Below are 17,030 nucleotides of genomic sequence, written 5' to 3'. Positions count from 1 at the left end.
GCCCTTCCTCTGTGTCTGTGAGCCGTTCTCGGCCGTCTGTGCTGCCTGCCCTGCATGTCACCCACGTGTGTCCCTCATGTCGTGTCCCTGGCTTCTGCCCTTCCTCCAGGTGAGTGGTCATGCCTTGTCTCCATCTGCCCTGTGGCACGAGCTCCATGTGCTCTTCTCACATGCTCTTCTCCTCAAACTGTTGGCTTTTGGCCCAAGTTGTTGCCCCCCCCTTTTTTGTTGGTTTATTTTTCCAGTTCAGGAGCTCCTCCTGCCCTTCTCCCCCCCCAGGCCACCTTTTGGCGTATCCACGGCCTGTTACATGCCAGGACGAGATTTTACCTGCAGCTGTTGGACTGCAGCCCTGAGGATACTTTGTGCAGGTGCTGCCCCTGCCCAGCAGAATGGTGTCTTACCCACATGCACATTCACCTCTTTTCCATGGCCGGGGGGTGGGGGAAAATAAATCCTATAACATTAGGATTTGTAAACGTGTGTTAAAAATAAAAAAGTAATATCATCACCCAGAGCTTCACATCACCTGTTGGTACACTAAATATTTCTATATATTTACTGTATATAAATATACAGTAGATATTTCTCAGGCTGTAGTAAAGCTCCAGAAAATCGGATGATTGGAAGGATTGGTCAGACTAATGCTTCCCAAGGAAGTGTGAAAGTTGGAGGATTGACTGTGCTCCCCCTTCTTGTCCCTAAGGTGATAGTCTGGGGAAACTATGGACGCATGGAGCGCAAGCACTTCATGGGAGTCGCCAGGGTTCTCCTGGAAGAACTGGATTTGTCAACTTTAGCAATCGGCTGGTACAAGCTCTTCCCAACTTCCTCGATGGTAGATCCCACTACAGGCCCGCTCCTGCGTCAGTCCTCACAGCTTTCCCTGGAGAGCACAGTGGGACCCTGCTGTGACAGGTCTTAGTGAGTAAGGAAGGGGGAACTGCTTTTGTTTTTTAAACATGCTGTCAAGGTTTTGTTTGCTGGAACTCTGACCTCAAGCGCAATGCATGTTCAATCAGTTCTTGTGGAGCTGGAAGAGGAGGATAAACCAGTGACCTTAGACAGAAGACGAGGGGGAGGGCACTGTGCCCTCTCTGTCCGAGGAGGAGGTGCCATGGGGCATGAGTCCTAGTTGTCAAATTAGACATACACCTCTTGTTTCACTTCTCTCGCTGTCATTCTTGGACCCTTGTTTCAGATCAATATTAACCCTGGAAAGTTGCAGCATTCGGAAGAATTTGGGGGGAGTAAGGAATGAATTTCGCTTAGCTGTGCATCTTAGAAATTTCTAATATGAATTCTTCCACAAGAAAGTACCTGAAAAATTTAGAGGTCATTGTCTGGCTTGAAAAGAGCAGGAACAGAAAGTTTAAGAGGAAGCATTAGGTCTTTTTATAATGTCTTTCTTTCTGAGAGGAAGAAGAAGAAAGAAACCTGCAACTCTTTCTTTAGAATCAGTTCCCTGTCACTGAGTCATGTTAGCTGTAACACTGTCATTGCTGTGTTTTCAAACTGTGCCAAATTACCAGCAAGTGTCTTTACTGCATTACGTGTCTAACACTGCTGATGAAGCATACTTGGTGGGAGAACAAGTAGCGCCTACTTAGAGCAGACAGTTTAAACAGAGTTCGAGTTTAGCAGGCTAATTAACCGCAATTTTGCTCAGAAAAAAAACCCCAAAACACTAGAAGTGGGAGCTGAACATCACACTTGCAGCTTGAGGTGTTTTGTATTGTCAGATAAGACATTCTGCAATTTGCTGACTCCCTTACTTGTTGCTGTGCATCCTTGAGTCATGATGTCTTCTATCTCCTGCTTTTTTCCTTCATCTCCTTGGTACTGGTACATATCTGCTGGAGATGCTGCCCTTCTTCCCAGACCTGAAACAGGCCTGTTTTATTCTGCCATGGGAGAGGAAATGGAGGGTTCTTGGGATGCAGAAGAAAGAAACCTCAGTTTGCCATCTGAGAAGAAGGTGCTGGAGAGCCCATAACCCTCCTTGTGGAGGGAGGGGAGCTTTAGGCAGTCTTGGTACTACACAGACATTGTCAAGTGTCCTGCAAGAGGAAATGTGATCCCCAAAGTACAGAGAGGTTGAGGGTGAGGAATGTGATGACACAGTGATCACAGCACATGTGTTCTGTTCATTAAATGAGTAAAGCACATTTGCTGAGCTGTGGCAGCTGCTGCCAGCAGAGCCACATGCTGGAGGAAGTGTGCTGGATCCTTCAGACAATTAAATTGCCCAGAATCACAGAGAATCTCCAAAGATTTTCTGTCGATAGCTCTGTTTTGGCTAGGTTTTGTCTTAGTTCCTAAATGAGGATTTGATGACTGCTGTCCCAGAATAAGCTTTTGGAGATGTTTTGCTTTGTGGTTTCAAAGTGAAGGTCCCGTGTGCCATGTAGGAATGAGCAGATTCTTGGCCTGCCATAGAGAAATACTGAGCATTTATTTCTGCATGTGGACCTCAGCTTTTTTAGAGTAAAAGCATGAGTGTTGAGTGGGTGGTAAAAGCAGTTGCTTTTGGTCCTAGCTTGTCTATGGCATTTTAAATTATTTTGAGATAAAATACAGGATAGATGCAAAAATTATATAGGCCTTACAATAATCTGTAAAGAATTATATAATATAAAGGAAAGGGAAGGAGGACAAGGGACATAGAATGACTAGTTTTTTGAGTCTTCAGTGGCAAAAGCCTCAACATTTCAGATAAATATCTTAATTTCCTTGATTAAATATGTCTCTGGCCTCTCACTAATTATTTTTTCTAATCGTATTAGACAATTTCTATATATTAGCTGAAGAAAGTTTGTTGCATGCTGGTCAAACTATGTTGTGGCGCTCTCTCTTTTATTTTTATTTTTTAAAAAAGAAGCACATTTACTGTAATTCAAGTCAGCATCTTTTCCTCTTGGTATGTAGTGAGTACTAGGCAATATTGTACAATATGTGTATGAACTAGAATAGATTAGGTAGATTTAGTGGTTTGTAGCACTGGATCTTTTGATAACTATGACATTAAAAGGACTGTGGGGAGCTCCAGGTACATGCCAGACCTGGCAACAGGGCTTCTGTCTTAAGTTATGCTGAAAGATTTGTATTGGTACTTGGTTTGGACATTCTTTACCAGTAAGAGCTAAGTTAATCCTGAATTTCCTGTGTCCATTAGGATGAATGCAGCATTTTTGCAGTTTTTAATGGGGAGTAGGAGACTATACATGCCAAAAATATTTCCCCAGAAAACTTTGTTTAACGACTGTCTGTCGAAAGGCTCAGTTCCTGTGTGCCTGGCAGATGCAACATGTCTCTGTTTCCTGCCCCTCTGAAAGCTCTGCAGGCTCAGTGATGATCAATTTCGTTACCACAGGACTTCTTAACACCGAGGACTATGTTCCGTCTGGTTTTAATCATGCTGAAAGGTCACTGTCAGGGTAAAATAAAGAAGTTAAGGTTCTAGTTGTGTTATTTTTGTTAACATCTCCAATTCTGTAGTTTGGAGGCAGTTTGACAGTCTGCTCCGTCCTATTTTCTTCTGCATTTTTGACGTGGTTGATTGTGGTCCAGTGCTTCTCGCTTTTGTTTTACTCACTCCAAGTCCTGTTTCTCCCCAGTAAGTGAACACTGCAATCCCTGGCTGCCAAGCACAGCACAGTCACATGAACTGGCAAGTGCAGGTGACCTTCCTTCACAAAGCAGACTCACAGGAGCCCTTCTGTGAGTGCCCACAGGACACAGAGTGAGGCCAGGGGAGTTGCCCGCTGCCCTACAGTTTAAATTATTGCTTCACTCATCCATGTGGTTCCTGCACTGGCCATGGTGTATTGTAGTCAAAAAAGAACTCTTCTAGTTGCCCATTGATTTAAGTCTCCCAGTGTAGCATCCAAGACAAGTCTGGAATAGCCTATTTTTATAAGGCCTAATCCACTTTTCCCCAAAAAATTTGGCTGGCCAGTTTCTGTCTAAGGTTCTGTGATGTGATGTTAGAGTTGGGATTACCAGTGTGGTCGTGTGTAAAGCAGCATTTTGCCATAGTGATGAGCAGCTGAAAACTGAACTTTTGTCCCCTTTGCAAGTCCTGGCTGAGTCTTTTCCAGTGCCTGAGTCTTGCTGTTGGTTACAGTCAGGGAGGGAGAGAGGAAGGGCAGGAGACTTAAAGAAAAAAAAAAAAATCACAGTATTTTTTGGTTGGTGAATGTTTATGAAGGATGAGACTGAGGAGAGATAAATACTTGCCCAACTCAGGGTTGATTCTTTGTTCCTGGTGCATGAACTGCTACATTGTAAAGGTGATGGGAGCATTCCTGGCCAAAAAAACCATAGAGAGCCAATCCCTAAATGTTACCTGCATTATGGAAAACAGAGGAATCCTGATGCTGAGAGCAGAATGACCTCTGCCCAGTGGGAATCCCCTGCACACAGGGAGAGCACCCTTGCATGTGGCTTTGTCCTCTTTGTGCTCTGAGCAAAAGGCAGCCATGACCATGGTTGTTCCTGGTTTGTTCTGGCAAAAAAAAAAGTGTTATTTTCCCAGTCTCCTGGTGTTTCTTTCTCTTTGCCCCAACACAGCTGGGATGGCCAAGATCCTCACTCTGCAGTTCAATCCATGGGTCCTCATCCTGCTGCTGGAGCATCCCTTTGCACTGCAAAGGGCACTGTGGGCAGGGTAAGGGCCAGCCTTTCCTGGTAAGGGCCATGGATTGTTTTAAAGGACATTGCAGAATTATTTGCTTTGAATGAAAAAATATATTTATTGTTCCTAGCTCCCGGATCCTTTATCATTGTACTGTTCTAAATTTGCAGGTCTTCTGGAGTATGAATATCACAAGTTCCTGTAAAGGAGCTGTTTTTAAGATGTTGAGGCAGTTAACAGAATCTCAACCTAAGCATGTTTAGTAATGTTTAGACAGCAAGACAACTTTTTTATGAAACACATTTTAAGTTAGTTTATTACATGCTGTTGGTAATATTTTAAAACAGGAATAATATTTTTCTTTAAAGACAAAATGATATGTATGTTTTTTAACAGGTAACATAATTTAGTGTTTTCAAAAATGTTTGATGTTCTTGGTATGAAGTTTACTCATTCTTTTGATTTCTATGTTCCTTGTTATATTTTATCAACCTTTTTCCAAAAGAAAAGAGGCATATGTAAATAAACACCAGAAAAGGGTCCTATAAGAAATTCTGTTCAAACTGGCCATTAAATTATTAGTAAATATTTGTTATTGTTCATTAACTCTCAGCTACTTTGTTGAAAGAATCGATGTTGTATTTTCAAGATGAGAACTACTTAGCTAGTTTTGTCATAATCCTGTACTCTGTATAAAAATCTTTTTATAAACAAAGTCTAATAGGCTACCAAGCAATAATATATTCCATTGGGTGTGCACAGATTGTGACTTGCAGGCTGTAGTACATATTGTTGATACAGTTTATAATTGTCTTCAATCTCAGCAACATCACTTTTGAAAAAGATCCATATTAACTTTGATTGTAAAAAGCAAAGACTGGGCTGTTGCCTAGTGAGATATATTCATCCTATAGACTTCTCTGTGAGTGTCTGTGCCCATCGACATGAGATCTCTCTTAGCTGAAGAAAGAAAGAGCTGTAGGTGACTTCATACTACAGAGGTAAAAAATAGTTTCAGTATAAACTTCATGACTGTTTCAATCTCCTGTTTTTCTTAGGCTATCTAGTATTTGTAACTTGACGAGAATGGTTCCCACTGCCATTGTAGCCCTGATAAAGCAAAAAAGCCTTTGCACTCTGGGGCCACTTGAGTTCTGCCTGACAGCTGCCTATTTTCCTCGAGATACCTGGGGCAGGCTAAAGGGAGGGTTTTTTTTCAGAGCAGCAGATTGGGCTGCTCTTCTTTAAAGGCTCTGTGGGTTATTTTGTCCATTTCATAGGTGGTATTTGTCCATTTTGTTAGAAAATTCCACCCAAGGCAGAGAGGTTGCACCTTTTGCAGGGGATCACAGGGGAATGAGGTGTAAAACAGGCACAGGCTGTTCTGTGCCTTTCTTCAGAAATTTGCTAGTTCTGGGCTCTCTGATTTTTCCAAAGTGGCAGGATCAGGATACTGGATTTTAAGTCAGCTCCATCATTGATGCAGTGCATAGATTGAAAGAGCTTTGAAACAGCATCCCAGTCCATTGCCTGTGGATTCCTCCCAGCATTTCCCATAGTGTGTCCGTGTTGTTCTCAAGATTGCCAGGCTGCTGGCTGTGCAGGCAGCAGGTCCCACTGGTGCTAGGAGCCCCAAGGAATGCTGGAAGGATTGCTGGTTTTTGTGAAATGCTTTGAAAAGAGAGAGACAAGTAAATGCCAAGTGCCATCAGTGGAGGAGTACAGGGTACAGTATTGCGACCTGGAGGGAGCATCTAAAATGAAATTGCAGCTGCCAGATTTGAACCAAGCATTTGGAAAAGAGGAAGATCAGTGAAAAGACAGTGATCAGCGAAAGGCTTTTTGTGTTTACCCCAGTGCACACCAGCCAAGGTGTGGGTCTGTGAACACGGTAATTCCACAGGGAGTTTGCAAGTGATTAGGTGTTCTCCAAATGTGGCTTCAGCTCTCACTGCCAGACTCCTCTGCTCGGTGGCCACATCCCAGTGATCTAGCAGCCTCACGTCCATCCCCAGCTGCTCACCCACGACAGCAGCATCACACTCATTCCTGGGGAACCTCAAGCTCTCCCCACAGTACAGGCACCCTCTGCCCTCCCTTCCCCGTGGTAGCTGCTCTTACCCTGGTGGAGGAGAGGAGCCGGGGAGAGTTTCTTTGTAGCATTTGGTTCTTTGCACTTTAGTGGCTGCAACAGAAGGACCCTGCACCAGCCCTTTCCAGAGCACCAGCAAACAGAGGCAATGACCCAAGGACTTTCCCTTTATGACTTTCCAGTAGCTAAAATGGCAACCAAAGCAGTATTGTTAATCCCATCTTGGCCAGGTCCGTGGACATTTACTCTGGACATGTTACATGGGCTGAGCCCCCTGTGTAGGGGCAGGGAAGGGCTGTGTCTGGAAGAGAGGCCATGTGGGCACACCCTGTGCCCAGGCAGCCCTGAGCTCCACTCACTGAGCCATGGTGAGAGCAGAACCAACCAAGGGAGTGATTGAGGCACACCTTGCTGAAGCCATCCCACAAGCTTTGTAGGAGCTGGTTTTCATAGTTGCTTGGGCACCAAATGTTAGGATATCTGCCCACTGCGGCTCCAGGTCCCAGTAAATGCCAGCCTGGAGCTTCAAATCCTTCAGCAGTTTTTTTCTTTGGGGCTGTTGCTCCTGACCCCGTGCTGCACTCTGATCTCCGCTTTGGTGACTCCATCTTCTTGACCTGGAGCTGGTTTTAGCTTTGGAGCCAGGGAAAGTGAGGTTTGGAGGGAAATCTTAAGGCATGTTCCCCATGCCTCACCACACTGGGATTGTCTTTCTCCTGCTCCATGCAAGCTGCTCCCCGCATGGTGAAAGGGCATCCTGGGGATGCAGTGCCTCCCCTGAGACCCCCTCACGCAGCACTGCCATGGCCTGCCACCCACCAGGGATGCCCGTGTCCTGCCAACATTTTGTAGCAGTCCTGCATTCAAACTGCTTCCTTTCCCATCCTTGGAAGGAGCCAGGGGTCTTCTGCAGGGGCTCGGCAGCCCAGGCGGGCAGGATGTGCCATTGCTGACAGCCAGGAGAAGACCGGGAGCTGCCTCTGTGCTGGCCGGGGAGAAGGGGAGCTCCCAGCGAGCTTTCCTCCGCCTTCCCTCTGCTTTCCCCAGTGCCCTCTGCTCCCTGCATGGGTCCCCACTTCCCTCTCGACACGAGGCCTTATTCCAGCCCGAGGGGACCGAGGCTGCCCGCGGCATGTCTTCGCACTGAGCCTCCATCCCCGGGAGCCCCGGGGCGGTGCGGCAGAGCTGGCCTCTGCTCGGGGATGGGGCCGCCCCCAGCCCATCCCTGCTCCCACCGCACTCTGCCACCGTGCTGGAGCTCTGCCTTGTTCCCCACTGCCAGGGCATGGCCACCGTAGGGAAATCTGCTTTCACAGGTTAAACCTTTTTACTTCATTAATTGCTCCACAAAACCCAGTTACCTTTGCAGGCACACTACAACACTCCTCTTGCTTTTCCCTAGGAGTGGGGGCAGCTGAGAGCTGCTCTTTTTTGGCCTCTGTAACCCTCTCCAAAACTTTCTGGAGGTTTTTAACATCATTGGGTGAGGTGTAATCTCTGTGGAGCCAGAGGGAACACAGGCAATGGAGCTGGGCAGCCTGCTTGCCCAGGTGGCGAGTGGCTCACGGGGTGCCTGGGGCTGCCTTGGGTGGAAGGTGGGACACGGCCACTCGTCTGTAGTCAGGAGAGGATTCTGCTATACTTTTTTCCTGTCTGTAGGTTTTATTCAGACAATATGTAATGATTGAGTGATTTACAATTCAGTGTTAAGCTAATGAAAACGTTGATAATGGTGATAATAAAACCTTTTTTTTTTTTCCTATGGTGTGTTGGAGGTTTTCTGTGGAGTGTCTCTGCCCTCTCTGTTGCCACCGCCATTGTCTTCAACCTAGGATTTCAGCTGGACCCTTCCTTCTCCTTGTGCCTGTAGGCATCTCCAGGCACAGAGCTAAGCTTGCTCCCACTTGTGCTCTGCTTACCACTCCAGTCTAAAGCTCCTGCTGTTTTCTTTCCAAGACCCTTCATGGTCAGCCTTGGCCATTCAAGGGTGATTTTGAAACCCTGGAGGTGAAGACTGTACTGGCAGAAGGAAAACCACCCCTGGCCCAGGGTGTTGGGAACATCCAGTGTGGGTGCAGGGGAGCCTGGGGACCCCCAGGGGAAGGAGACTCTCTGTGTTACTGGGTGTGCAGCTGCTGCCTGGGTGACCTGGAGCTGTGAGCCCTTGGGTGGGAAATGTCTGGGGGATCCTGCCTGAGGGGTCTGTGGAAGGATGTGGTGGGTCTGAGAATAGGCACCATTCCCTGGGGAGCTGCTGCAAGTCCTTTTCCCATGGGAATGAGGGATCACAAAGTCAGAGTTCACTAAGAATTTCTTAAAAGGTGTTTGTCATGCGTCCAAATCCCTCTGCAGGTCATCAGGGTGAGACCAAGGGGCAGCTTCCCACATCCCCCAGCTACAGCCCCTGGGGGAGCAGTGATGGAAGGGGGGGAGGAGGGTTTCTCTAGAGTGTCAGGGGACAGCCCAGCATCTGCCACCCTCTTCCCAAGCAGGAAGGGGCTCAGGCTGTCACTGAGCAGCCAAGCAGTGCTGCCTGGAAGCTCAGGCTTCATGGAAGCAGCAGCAACCAGGGCAGGTGCCCCACTTTCTGCACTGTCACCTTGTCACCAGCACTGCCCTCCAGGGTGTGGAGGTCACGCTGCCAGCCCTGCTGCCCCTGCCAGGCTGTGCCTTTGCATGGCTGCATCATGGGCCCTGTGGCACAGCCATGGAGCCACTGAGCTTGGGCAGTGCCCTGCTGAATCTAGAGGGAGAGGGCAAGGCTGCCTCAGCCTCTGGATTCAGGTTTTCTCCTGCTTCCAGCTCCACCAGAGCTGGATTTCACCAGGGCAATGCCATGCAGGTGTGACTTGAGCAGGAATTGAAGACCTGCTTCCTTCCACAGCGGTGGGTGAGGGTGAGAGGTGCAGCTCCATCTTGGCCACTGGGAGGATGTCCAAGGCTCAGCGTGGAAAGAGGGAGAGATTTCCATCTGCTCAGCTCTGATGGCAAAGGGGCAGCACAGCACAGCCAAACCTTGGGCTGAAATCCGTGGGGAGGGTGGGGGAGGTGGGACATGGCAACAAAAGGGCTGAGCTGGTGGGATCAGCGTGAAGTGACACACTGAGGAGCTGAGAAGCCAATGAAAGCCTCAGTTTTAAGCCTGTTTTCCACACTCACAGCTTCCTTTGTTCCCCCCCTCCTCCCCCTTTCTCTTCGAACCAAGGCTCACCCAGCTGGTGCAGATCTGGGCCCACTGGTGCAAAGCCAGGCAGGTGCTGGACCTCCCAGCCCCGGGGATGTCACACACCCCAAAGGAGCTGGGGAACACCCAGGTGGAGGTGACACAAACCAGCCCCTGGTGGCAGCCCAGCAGCCCCTGCATCCTCCTCCCTGCCTGTGTGCCCAGGCTGTGCAGCCTGCCCACAGGGGCTTGGGGCTTGGACACATCCTTTTGCTCTTCCGTGTGACAAGTAATCAACTACCACCAGATGGATTCACCGTTTATTAAGCTGCCACCCAGAACAAAAGGAGGAGAGAGCAAAGCCTGCCCTGAGACCTTCCCAATGCTGGCAACTCTGCATGCCTTCTCCACCAGGAAAAGGGGCTATTTCCCCACAAAAACCTCCTTGGAAGGTATTTTAGATAGAACTGAGAGTGAAAATGTCCCTTACTGGAGAAAAAAAAAAAAAAATTAAATAGGGCTCCTACCACTGTCAGAGCCCTGTGTTCATGCAGATGAGACAGAATGGACAAAGGCCACACTGGGGTGACCAGCTGGAAAGAGCTGCCCAGGTGTGGCTGTGCAGGTACCACATCCCACACAGGGATGAACGTGGAGATGGGACCACCCCCACCTCAGATAACCCCAGCAGCAACAAGCACAAACTCATGGGCTCACAGGGACTGGGAGGAGGCAAGAAGCCAGCACAGCTGCTGGGCTGCCAGCTGGAGGAAAGGTGGGAAAGGAAGGGGTGATTGTAGCTAAGAAAAAAAAATCTCCTTAGGACCAAGCCCTTTGCAGGTTCAGGAAGTCTCTCCCTGGGGCTGCCCTTAGTGTGCAGTCTGGGCTCAGCACAGAGGAGAGCTGGGGCTGGGCTGGGCTGGACTGGAGTTCAGCTTCCCCTGGGAATGGGGCACAGTGTCCCTCCAGCCATTTCAGCCAGGGGAACCTACCTATGGTGGTGAGGTATAAGAAGCAAGGTGTGCTGGTGGGCAAGTGAGTGAGTGCCTGGGCCTCCAGCTTCCAAAAGCAGTGAGCCAGCCACAAACCTGAGCTCAGACCCAGAGGGCTGCTCACAGGAGATGAGGTTCCTCCATGAAGCTGTGTGCTGAGCTACAGGACTGCAGCCCATTCCTTCCTGCCCACCTCTCCCTGCCCACCCAGCAGCTGCAAACCTGTGTGGCACTGACTTACCTGCACCTGGTGCCAGGGGACAAAGGTCCCCAGCCCTGCAAGGCTTGCTCAGGCTTTGCTTTTGACACAGCAAATGAAAGCCAGCCCATGGAGCAAGAGTCATGTGCTGGCAGCAGGCAGCAGCCACAGCCAAGGCTGAATGGGGTGGGAGGACAGCAATGCACCCTTTGGGGAGCAGGGAGGTGGGAAAGCAAACCTACAGCTCGCTGGGCTTCACATCGGGGCGGGGAGGGCTCCTGCCAGTCCCAAATGCTTGAACCTACTTGGGAGGAAAAAGCAAAGACAAACTAACAAAGTCATTCAGTGCCTGCAAAAAAGGAATCATTATTTCCCGACAGGATTTAGAGGCTCCTGCTGGGGGGAGGGAGAGGAGCAGAAGAAATGAGTAAGAAGAACCTGACATCTCTGTTCTTAATTTATCATCATAGTAAGACTGGAGCGCTGAGTGCAGCTCGGCACGCGCTCCTAGATGGATTTCCTCCGCAGCCGGGGGTGCTGCCGGCAGCGAGGGCTGTTGGAAGACAAAGTGCTCCCCGGGGAAGAGCCGGTCTGACCCCGGGTGCTCAGGGACACCTCGTCGATTTTGTAGGAGATGGAGTTGTAATAGACGGGGTTGGTGTGGCAGCTCAGGGTCTCGGGGTGGGAGGGCGCCGGGCTGCCGCACACCTGGGGTCTGTAGCACAGGCACGTGCAGAAGGACGGCACCGCTGCCGCCGACGTGGCCGACTGCCGCCGCTGCCTCTCCGCGTCCTCCTGGACCAGTGGGATCAGGTTCATCTGGCTGGTCCTGTCCTCCGCAGGGAGAAAGATGGCGTTGCTGCTGCGACTGTCCTCCTTGGGCTTGAGGTGGATGTTGTTGCGGGCTCTCCTCAGCGAGGCTCGCTCTTCGGCGTCCCGCCGCTCATCCTCCGAGTTCATCGTCAGGAAGCGCAACACCACCAGGTTGAGGAAGGCGCCGATGACGGTCAGGCCCACCAGGATGTACATGAAGCTGAAAGCCACGTACGGGGGCTTCTTCTGCAGAGCCTCATTCTTCTGCAGAGCCACAAAGTCTCCGAAGCCAATAGTGGTCAAGGTTATGAAGCAGTAGTAATAGGCGTGGAAGAAAGTCCAGCCCTCGAAATAAGAGAAGGCTGCGGCGCCGATGCACAGGGTGCCCATGCAGGACAGAAAGCCCACCAGGACCATGTTCTCCATGGAGACATGGGTTGTCCTCATGCCCAGACACTTCTTGATCTTCTTGAGCAGTAGCCGCACAACGGTGTTCATGCGCTCCCCCAGGCTCTGGAACATGACCAGCGTCAGGGGGATGCCCAGGATGGCGTAGAACATGCAGAAGACTTTGCCAGCGTCTGTGCCAGGAGCAGCGTGCCCATAACCTGTGAGGGACACAGGAAGGGGGAAAGGTGGCATCAAGCCTTCACTGGGGTTTTCAGCAAGGCTGCCCTGTGACCCAGAAGAGCAGTAGAAAAATGAGGGGAAGAATGGAGACTGACCCAGTAACAGATCTGTAGGCAATGCTAATGGGGCCATGGGATGCCCGTCCTTTGGCATGACAGGACATTGCAGTGTCATGTAGGCAGAACCTCATTTGACCTCTAAAGTGAGAAGGCACCCTCCTGGTAGCCCCCAATGTAACAGAGGCCTAGAGGAGGCCTAGAGCTGGACTGGGGTCTGTACACCTCCTGCAGCTCATGAATAATTCATAGGCCATGATGCTGTGCCAGTGCCAGGTGTGCAGGGTAACCTGAACTCCACAGCAAGGAGGAAAAAGAGGCTCTGCAAGATGCTGAGACCAACAGTGTCAGATCACCCTGTGGAGCAGATACAGACCCAGACAGGACCATCCTCAACTGCCCTTGCCGGGGCATTGCCACCTCCCCTGTCACCTGCTCCTCCTCCTCCTCCTCCCAAGCCATCCAGTGTCACATGCACATTTGAGTTTCAGCTCTATGAGCACTTGCTGTGTGGCCTGTTGGACAGGAGCCAGAGCGACCCTGCAGTCCTGTGCTATAGGGACAGTCCCCACAGGAGCAGCTCAGTCTGGAAGGACCTCTGCAGACCCACTCCAGGTTTACTCCAGTTTCACTAGGACTCAGACCTAAAGCACCACCAGACTGCTGGGGAGGAGGGGCTGTGCTGTTTTAGATGCAGGGTAGGGACCATTTATGCCACCTCAGCCCTTCAGCCCTTTTCCTGGGGACAGGGAGCTCCAGGAGGACAGGGTTCTCCTTGAACGCCTTCTGAGATTTAATTTCTCCACCTTGGCCCAAGTTTCAGAGCTGTGACTCAAGGACACAATTATACTGTGAGGCAAAGTGAAGTATTCACTGCAATCTTCCAGACTCCAGCCATTCTGTGCCCACCTCAATTACAGCAGCTTTGCAGAAATCCATGGCCCCTGACCTCAGAGGATGAGTAACAAATTCAGTGCAAGGGAGTCATGTGGTGTGGGGAGTAATGGCATCCAAAGGCATCCAAAGGCATCTGAGCCTTTCTTTTGAGTTGCTTTTACAAGAAACTACCAGGGCCTGAAACTTCCCTTCTGAGGGCATCTGCAGAACAGCACCAGCTCCTTCCTGCACTGCTGCCAGGCCGTTCACAAACAGCTATTTGTATTTTCTTTCAGCAGGAATTTGTGTGGCTTTTGCATGGAGAACATGGGGAAAAACACCTTTTTGTTACCCCACAGTCTTGTTCTAAGATGTGACTTGGCTTCACTTCAGTCCTTGCTGCCCATGGATTTCCAGGACACTTGGGGAAGGTGCTGCACCCAGTGATGGAAGGGCCAGAGGAGGATAACCATGTTATCCTGGGCTCTTGAGCACACCTCGTGCTCCAGGAAACTCCTGCATGGGACAGGGCTGAGGGGCTGAGGTCAGCATTATCCTTCAGAGCTGTGCTCTGAACTGAGAGCAGGCAACAAGGGACCAGCTTCTAATTGCTCTCTCTTCACAAATTCACACAACAAAAAAAATGTTGAATTTAATGCCTGCATGCCACATTTCCTGAAACAGAGAGCAGACAGGAGACTGCAGTGGCAAAACCTCCCAGTCACATCCAAGCTTAATAACCAAGTGCAATCACCAGTCCCAGGCTACAAGATAATACAATGACAGCAATGAGGATGTAAATATAATGATCCAGAAGAGCGGTAAGTGGAAAAACAATTGTTATACCCTGAGAGACTGTTGAAGGAGTGTTTGATTGATGGTTTTGAAATGACAAAGGGAATTAGAAAGAGTAAACACAGCAACAATAACGTTAAAACTGAGATTTGGAGCGCAGCCCAATATAAAGAGCTCTAACATGTCAGTGTTTGAGAAATATGGCACCTGGGCTGAAATTATTTATCACACGGGGTGTGTGATAAGCACAGCCATTGTTTGTCACAGCCAACAAGAAAATCATGTAAATGAAGCTATAACCTGTCAGGTGATGATGGGGATTTTTGCTGAAGCCATTCATCTTTCCCTCCTGCTGGGCTCTGACCTGAGCCATGCCCTGAGCCCACCGTGGTTTGCTGACCATGGTGTATTCCCAGCTGCACAAACCCCACACAGCATCCCATGGGAGCACACGGAGACCCCAGGCAAGGTCTGCAGGATACCTGTCCCTCGTCCACCTCTTGTCTTCTGCTAACACAGTGCAGTTGATCCCACCAACCCTTGTCCTGAGGAATGATGCTTCCAGCTACCAGAGGTATTTCAACCATGCCAAGCCCTTTGGAAAGGCTAAAGTCGTGTTCTGAAGAACAGGAGGCGGCTGCTGGCTGTGCCAGGACAAGATTTGGCCTCAAGATTCCTGCCTCCAAAACACATCTGCCCACTGAAATCCCAGCACAAGCGGTGACACAAGCACAGGATCCCTGTCTACCCCCACGGGATGCCAAGGGTGCATGGATTAATCAAAGTGGATTAATTAAACAATGCTCAACTCCTGTGTGGCTAATCTCACCTAATTTAAGGAAACCCTCATTCAATTTAGTTTCATTCTCTTGCAAAATTGAAGCAGATAAACCAAGGCACTGGACTCCAGTATGGATAAGTGTGTCTACAGGGGACTTTAATGTGATTCCATCACTCCCCTCCAAGCTGGCACCCGTGTCTCTGCACGTTTCTGTGCAGGCAGAGCAGCAGGCAGTGGCTCGTGTCTCTCTTGGCTCTGTGAAGCAGGTCTCACACAGCCAAACACCCAGAGTTTTGAGCCAGCAAAGAGGCCAACAATCCTTGTGCAGCTCTTCACCCAGCTCACCAGCCAGCACAGGGCATAGACACGGCCCCTACCTCTGCCCTCCCACACCGCTGCCAACTTTTGCGGCTGCCTGCTCCAAAGGTTCCCGCAGAAGCTCTGCAAGCTGCTGCCTCCCTGGGACAATAGCGTGTCCTGCTGCCCCAGTCACCGCAGCAGCCCCAGGACAGGGTGGCCCCAGGCTGCCCGTGGGTTGCCTCGCCGGGCACTGGGGTCCCACAGGGTCAGCTCGGGAGTGGCCTGAAGAGATGTCCCAGCCTTGCACGGGTGACACCTGCCTCTGCCATGCGGGCAATCCCCGCACTGTGCTGGAGCTCCCAGGGGTACTGGAGGTGTGGGGCTGGAGAAGGATGGGGCGCAGGGACATAGAGATGGAGGGACATGGGATGCAGGGGCATGGGGATGGAGGAACACGGGGTGGAGGGAGGTTGGATAGAGGGACACGGAGTGCAGAGGTTCAGGGATGGGGGGATGCCGGGCGCGCCGGCCGGGCTGTCCGCACTCACCGATGGTGGTGATGACCGTGATGGCGAAGTAGAAGGAGCCGGCGAACTTCCACTGGCGACCGGCGCGGTGCGGCTCGGCCTGCAGCACCAGCCGCTCCAGCTCCCGGTAATCGTCGGCGGAGAAGCGGTACTTCCTCCGCAGCTCCCCGCGCTTCTGCTCCAGCAGCCGCTTGCGGCCGCTCTCCGCCTCCGACTCCAGCGCATCGAAGACCGCGGCGCCCACCAGCAGGTAGGAGAAGATGCAGAGGATGAGCGCGGCCGTGCGCAGGTTCTGCCGCTTCATGGCGAGGGGCGGCCGCCGCGCTCAGCCCGGGCTCCGCATGGCCCCGCCGCCGCCGCCCCCCGCCCGCCCCCCGCGCACCCCCGCGACCGCGCACCGCCCCCCGCGCACCGCCCGCGCACCGCGCACGGCTCACCCCGCACCGCGCACCGAGCCCGGGCACCGCGCACCGCGCACCGCGCACCGAGCCCGGGCACCGCGCACCGCGCACGGCTCACCCCGCACCGCGCACCGAGCCCGGGTACCGCGCACCGCGCACGGCTCACCCCGCACGGCTCACCCCGCACCGAGCCCGGGCACCGCGCACCGCGCACGGCTCACCCCGCACCGCTCACCCCGCACCGAGCCCGGGCACCGCGCACCGCGCACGGCTCACCCCGCACGGCTCACCCCGCACCGAGCCCGGGCACCGCGCACCGCGCACGGCTCACCCCGCACCGCGCACCGAGCCCGGGTACCGCGCACCGCGCACGGCTCACCCCGCACGGCTCACCCCGCACCGAGCCCGGGCACCGCGCACCGCGCACGGCTCACCCCGCACCGCTCACCCCGCACCGAGCCCGGGCACCGCGCACCGCGCACGGCTCACCCCGCACGGCTCACCCCGCACCGAGCCCGGGCACCGCGCACCGCGCACGGCTCACCCCGCACGGCTCACCCCGCACCGAGCCCGGGCACCGCGCACCGCGCACGGCTCACCCCGCACGGCTCACCCCGCACCGAGCCCGGGCACCGCGCACCGCGCACGGCTCACCCCGCACGGCTCACCCCGCACCGAGCCCGGGCACCGCGCACCGCGCACGGCTCACCCCGCACGGCTCACCCCGCACCGAGCCCGGGCACCGCGCGGCGCCTCCTGCCTGCCCCGG

General features: G+C 52.2%; 2 protein-coding genes across 2 annotated transcripts in view; one reads left to right on the top strand and one right to left on the bottom strand.

Annotated features, from left to right (window-relative positions):
• Nucleotides 1–8,481, top strand: part of RIMS4 (regulating synaptic membrane exocytosis 4) — a 55,198-nt gene extending 46,717 nt beyond the window's left edge. The window contains exon 6 of the mRNA XM_066198897.1: nt 707–8,481. Coding sequence (XP_066054994.1) covers nt 707–925 — 219 coding nt within the window. The 3' untranslated portion in view covers nt 926–8,481. The remainder of the gene's footprint in view (nt 1–706) is intronic.
• Nucleotides 8,482–10,091: 1,610 nt separating this feature from the next.
• Nucleotides 10,092–16,173, bottom strand: KCNK15 (potassium two pore domain channel subfamily K member 15). The gene is made up of 2 exons (XM_066198792.1): nt 15,882–16,173; nt 10,092–12,503 (listed from the first exon to the last, which is right to left on the bottom strand). The coding sequence occupies exons 1-2, from the start codon at nt 16,162–16,164 to the stop codon at nt 11,590–11,592; spliced, it is 1,197 nt and encodes a 398-aa protein (XP_066054889.1). The 5' UTR covers nt 16,165–16,173; the 3' UTR covers nt 10,092–11,589.
• Between the last annotated feature and the right edge of the window lie 857 nt (nt 16,174–17,030).

Source organism: Chamaea fasciata, unplaced genomic scaffold, assembly GCF_029207755.1.
Source record: "Chamaea fasciata isolate MVZ Bird 193981 ecotype frontalis unplaced genomic scaffold, bChaFas1.0.hap1 SCAF_17, whole genome shotgun sequence".
NCBI lineage: Eukaryota > Metazoa > Chordata > Aves > Passeriformes > Sylviidae > Chamaea > Chamaea fasciata.
Note: the sequence above shows the minus strand (reverse complement) of the source record. Positions and strands in the feature narration are given on the sequence as shown.

Bases quoted from the DNA above. Each gene is read 5' to 3' on its own strand.
- KCNK15 (XM_066198792.1), bottom strand. From the start codon at position 16,164: ATGAAGCGGCAGAACCTGCGCACGGCCGCGCTCATCCTCTGCATCTTC. The intron at 12,504-15,881 runs GTGAGTGCGGAC...TGTCCCTCACAG, and splicing joins CACGGTCATCACCACCATCG to GTTATGGGCACGCTGCTCCT.